Source organism: Panthera onca, chromosome B1, assembly GCF_046562875.1.
Source record: "Panthera onca isolate mPanOnc1 chromosome B1, mPanOnc1 haplotype 2, whole genome shotgun sequence".
Classification (NCBI taxonomy): domain Eukaryota; kingdom Metazoa; phylum Chordata; class Mammalia; order Carnivora; family Felidae; genus Panthera; species Panthera onca.
In genome coordinates, this window is record NC_138342.1 from 183,537,075 (window position 1) to 183,543,074 (window position 6,000).

The 6,000-nt window shown below is 35.5% G+C and overlaps 1 protein-coding gene across 2 annotated transcripts in view; it reads left to right on the top strand.

Moving 5' to 3' along the window:
- The window catches only part of ZDHHC2 (zDHHC palmitoyltransferase 2), a 69,399-nt gene extending 63,399 nt beyond the window's left edge, over positions 1 to 6,000 (top strand). For both annotated transcript variants that reach the window (XM_078445385.2, XM_078445386.2), the window contains exons 12-13: positions 958 to 1,032; positions 3,513 to 6,000. In XM_078445385.2, coding sequence (XP_078301511.1) covers positions 958 to 998 — 41 coding nt within the window. In that variant the 3' untranslated portion in view covers positions 999 to 1,032; positions 3,513 to 6,000. The remainder of the gene's footprint in view (positions 1 to 957; positions 1,033 to 3,512) is intronic.

Consider the following 6,000-nt stretch of genomic DNA (forward strand, 5'->3'; position numbering starts at 1 on the left):
TTTCCAGTCTGTGGGAAGGGCTAGATATTGCCTAAACAAAAATTGATGACACCTGTTAGCCCTGTGAATCCCTCAGTTTTCTTGGAGGCAAAGAAGTGATGTATAGTCGGGGGTCAATTTTTGGGGGGTGGAAAGACAAAGAGCTCCCTTTCTTTCAGAAGGAATTCATGTTTCCTCGTACAGTTCTGCATTAACATAGAAGGATTTCTTCCTTTTTATATGCTGTTACTTATTTGGCATGTTAGATTAATTTTCTGTTACTTGGATGGATGAATATTTAAAGTCTAAAGGATGATGTAAAAGAAGGAAAAGAAATGTAAGAAGGATGAGGTGAGGGAGGGCTCCAAGATGAGTTTCAGCAGGATGTAGTAGGTAAATGTAGAATTAGGAAGAGTACTTTAAGATGACGTGAGAAGTGCCCAATCCAATGTTATCTTTGATGTTTTGTTCCTGCCCACCCCCACCCCCCCCCCCCCGCCCACTTCCTCAGGTGTATATCTCTTTTTAAAGTGCTATTTTTGTGGGGCCTCTGAGTGGCTCAGTCAGTTAAGCATCTGACTTTGGCTCAGGTCATGATCTCACAGTCTGTGAGTTCGAGCCCCGCATCAGCTCTGTGCTGACAGCTCGGACCCTGGAGCCTGCTTCCGATTCTGTGTCTCCCTCTCTCTCTGTCCCTCCCCCATTCATGCTCTGTCTCTGTCTCAAAAATAAATGAACATTAAAGTGCTATTTTTGTGACACTCTGGGCGGTCAACACTGTATCGTGTGTGTGTGTGTGTGTGTGTGTGTGTGTGTGTGTGTGTGTGTGTTTCTGTATGATCATCTTACAAACCTGTACTGCATGCAAGGCACCTTTGGAAGCATATGGAGGGAATCAGGGATGAAAAAACTAGTCCCTATTTATTCAAAAGCAACGCCCCCCCAAAACAAAATGCTAATTTATGCTCTTTCTTGAAGGTATGAGCAATCCTGCATTAACCATGGAGAATGAGACTTAACTCTTCAAACAAAATAAATTCATACTTTATGAAAGTAAGATACGTTTTTTTCTTAATTGTTATGCTTTGTATTTTTAACAATTTTCCAGTTCTCTTAGGGCAAATAGTTCCCATAAATGTTATTATTTATTTTTGAGTGATTGAAATTTGAAGATGTTTTAATTAACCCTGAGGATCCCATCGTGTATCATGTTGGACACATGTGCAGGTGGACCTAGCTTTGGTATTAGCCTGTATGTAGGGTAACTTGACAAATAATTGGAGTAAGTTGATAAATGAAATTCATTTTTATAGCAATGCACTAAATGGCAAGGATTACTCCTAAAATATTGAACTTTACTTGACACTTATCTTGTCAGATGATAGGATCCTGGAGTTTTTTATTTTCTTCTATCCTTCCAGATTACAGCAGTTATATCCTTGACCATCTGTCAGTAGAATCCCACTGGGTCTTAGTACAAGACAGTTATATCTTGTTAGTGCAAACCTCTAGCATCCCAGTTTTGGGTTACAGTAGCACGCCATGGCATGCGTTACCCTTAAAGTAATAAGTGTTCCAAATCATTTTCTTTAAACCATAATTTTTTTTAAACCTGTTGTTCTAAATCAGTTTCTTTAAAAGGTAATTTCTTTATAAGCCAGCCTGCAATTAATACAATAAAGAGCAGCTTTGGAACAAAGCCATAATCATCTAAACAAAATAAAAAATTGTATGTGCTGTTATAATAAACACAGTATAGAGTTGAACAGTAAGGTTATCAAGACAAATCTCTATTTATAAAACTGCAATCTAGAATCCTGAGGTCTAAAAACAAGAGAATGGAATCTAAAACACAAAATCATTTGTGTCAAAATATTTCATGGATATCTGGGTTGTTTTCTTTGGTTTTTAACCCATCTTAATCCTCTAAATCTGTTTTCTTTCTTTCTTTTTTTTTTAAATCTGTTTCTTTCTTTGGTTTTGGTTTTGATAAGTAGCTATGTACTAACAGCAAAAAACTGATCTGGGAATTTGCCAGTTGACTAATGTTTTGGTTTTGGATGACTGTGGATGATCTTAGAGTAGATCAGATTAATCATAACTATGGTTAGGATAGTGAAAATTTCATCTTCACTTGGTTAAATGGCAAAAAGACAATATTAAATTTCTGAAAGTAATTCTTTTTGAATTTTTTTTAATGTTTATTTTTGAGAGAGATAGAGACAGAGCGTGAATGGGGAAGGGGCACAGAGAGAGGGAGACACATCATCCAAAGCAGGCTCCAGGCTTTGAGTTGTCAGCACAGAGCCCGACACAGGGCTTAAACTCACGAGCTGTGAGATCATGATCTGAGCCAAAGTCAGATGCTTAACCAACTGAGCCACCCAGGTGCCTCTCTAGAGGGAATTCTTAAAATGTAACTGAATATACAATAATTGAATTACTAAGTAATACTACAAATAAAATATTATACTAGTTCTGTAAAGTATATAAAGTTTCACAGGATGTTTTTTCAGTATTTTGAACCATTAGTTCTAATTACCATTTGTTTGTGAGGTCATATGTGTTAAGTGTTCTATATATTGACATAACCAGGGACATTTAAATGTGTCTTTAGAAATTGAATTTTCCCAAAGTAGCTAATATGCCAAATTGTTTTTAAAATATTTAAAAATAGTTTTTCCTGCTTTACATCTCAAACTTGCAATTTGTGCAGCGCACATGATATTGATAGGCTTAATTTAATTATATTCTGAATGATATTTTCATCTCTTCTCTTTTTGAAGTACATTAATAAATTATTTGTGGGCTTTTTATAAAATATTTATTAGTTCATACTTTGCAGATCGTTATGTCCCTAGGCCCATAGTAGCACTGATGTGTAAGTAAATTTAGCCTTTTCAACCTTCCCTCTTATACAAAGAAAAAATGCTGTGCTTCAGGTGCAGTGAAGCATCTGACTCTTGATCTCAGCTCAGGTTATGATCTCACATGTCGTGGTTTCAAGCCCTGCATTGGGCACCCTGCTGACAGGGTGGAGCCTGCTTGAGATCCTTTCTCTCTCCCTCTCTCTCTCTGCCCCTCCCCCACTCGCTTGCTCGCTCTCTACCTCAAATATAAATAAACTTAAAAAAAAAATGCTGTGCTTCTATGCACATGAAGTTTCAATATGATTTTCCTACATCCCCATCCAGCTTAGCTGGCACTTCTAAACTCCTCCTGGCTTCAGACAAATGAAGAACTAGCAGTCCTGCCGCTGGCATTGGGGCCCCAAACCTTACCCTGGACCTACTGAATCAGAATCTGCATTTTCTGCATTTTAACAAGATCCTCTGGCCTTGTATACGCATATTATAGCTTGAGAAGGACAGATGTAGAGGTCTGAATTCAAGAACACATCTGAGCTTTCCAGCACAGAAAACATGGACTTCTGAGCAAGGAATGTTACTCAACAAACATTGAATGAATTGTTTTTGTTTTTGTTTTTTTTTATAGTTAACACAATAATTTCATGATTTCTGTTTCATTTCAAGGTATCAGTGCTGCAGGTGGATGGCAGAGGCTTCCCACAGGAAGGCACCACAGGCCCCTGGTTCCCATTTCTTCTTGGCTGGATATGCAGAATATGAATTGGTTAGTTCTCTCCAAGCCGTTGCTTAAAATATAACACATTTTTAAAAAAAACCAGTATAGAGATTGTTTCAACTAACACAAATTCCTGTTAAATATTAAAAGTAATTATGGTTTATGAATCAAGGACAAAAATATCTTCTATCATAAAAACTTGGAATAAATTCGTGGGCTTATTTTCACCCAAATATTTGGGTTGTACAATGTGTACACATAAAAAGCCCATTAATCATCTGATTTTTCTGATTCAGAAAATTGAGACTATTAAGATACTGAAGTTTAAAAGATTTCAAATTACAGTATAATGAGAGCTTTATTCATAAAACCTGTTAGTTACCTGTGAGGTGGAGGGAGCCTGTCAGACTTGCTTCTTCCCTCTGCTGTAAATCTGGCCCCAGACTGAGTGAACTCTAATGACTATGAATTCATTGCAAATTTTAATTGGCCCACACTTGAAAACTGCCATCATTTTTTGCCAGACTTTAATTCTAGCCTTTGTTCCCTGCTGGAAAAGAAGTGTGATCATTGATTGAAGACTGAGCTCACTGATAAGCAACTAGCTAGCAAATGTTTTGTCACAACTAATACATTTCTATTACATCCAAGATATATTTTTCATCTCTCCCAATCTTCTTAAACCGGGGGAAAATCTATACAAAAACAATTATGATTGGTTTATGATGTTATTTTGCCAGTATGGCTTTTTTGAAAATCTGTTTTTTAGGTTATTTGTTCTACTGAACACAGCAAACATATTGAATTTGTTAAGCATCGCCAATGGGCCAATAGATTAATCCTCCATTGATATCTATATTTTTTCTGTGTCCCCTCTCATCAAAAGTATGACACTTAACTTTATAGTTCTTCAAATACTTAAGACTAAATTATGCAAATCATTAAAACAAATCCTATACTTTCAGAAATTTAGTTCAACCTGAACTAAATGGCGTGCTGTTTGGAAATTGAGTTTAAGGTAAACTAATGTGGTGTGTTTGTTAATGCCAAAACGTTCGGCTTCGGTAAATATACTAGGAAGCTCTTGTGCCTTGTACGCACTATTTGAAAAAGTTTTATTCTTTTTTTGAGTGGAGTGTAAGTTTTGTAAATGTTAGAGATTAGAATAAGCTTAAACAGTTTTTGGTACTGATTTTGAGAATTTAAAGCAGATTATCTTTTAAAACGTGCACAGTTAAGGAACCAGTATTTAATCAAAGAGACAATGGTATTACACTTTTCAAAATCTGAGTTAGACAAAAATGCAACACTGAAGAGAGCAGAAGACTGGAGGATAATGGAGTAGAAAGATCCTTGCAGTTACTTGTTCTTTCTAAAAATATAAAGCTTACATTTTAATGAGTTTTATGAAAGAACCAATGTCAGCCAAGTCCATTTAAAGATACAGGGATACTCTTTCCGATTTTTTTTTTTTTTTAAACCTGAAGACTTTGATCTGACAATCCGTTTCAGGAAATCTCAGAAGATATGATGCATTTTTACTTGTTACTTTTAAAGCATTTTTTGGTCACCATTTTTTATTACCTGAAGTGCCAGGTTGGAACCTATAGCTACTGCTACGAGTCTTAAGGGCAACAGCATCACGTGATGTATTACGAAATATATGCAGCCAGGTTTTTTCAAAGCACAGTACTATAGCCATTTTTGTGGACAGGATTTTGTGAGGTGTTCCTTCTTGTCAAAATAGAAGCTAAGAAAAAAAGTGGGGTTTTTATTCTTTCCCTTGCGAGAGTACTGTTAAAATTTCCCCCTTTAGGTCTTTTGCGTAATTATTGATATACATGATGAGTTGATACACAGTAGAATCATTCGAAAAAAATTTTTACGAATAAATTTTTTTCCATTAAGTTGCAGTGGTTCCCTTTTTGTTTTCATACAGTGAATAATCTTTCAAGGGTTTTGTTTTTAATCTAGGTGGTTAGAATTTTTAGAGATGATGGCATATCTCATTAGATATGCAGTATAAAGTTTACCTGAGTGAATAAAGCATCAGATAGACCTGCATTTTTGTACATATTTATAAAATGTACCTTAAAAACATTTTAAACATTTTGCTTTAAAAAATTTAATTGCTCAACTGAAACTTGAAGACACTTATACTTCCACTGTCCTGATAGTCCACTTAACTGATAATTTTGATTTTTTCCTGTTTTTAGAAATTCTACCATAGAGAGAAAATTTTTAAGAATTTTTTTAAATATTGTGCAAATACTTCATATACTTCAGTTAACTATTTGCCATTGTGCAGTGGAGAGGGTTTGTTTTTTAAAGATAAAACTTTGTTGCATCTAAATACAACGATGAGCCATTCAAGGCAGTGCTTATCCATGAATTCCCTCCTGTTCTACCGTAATAAAGTCTGGTTGATCACCATTA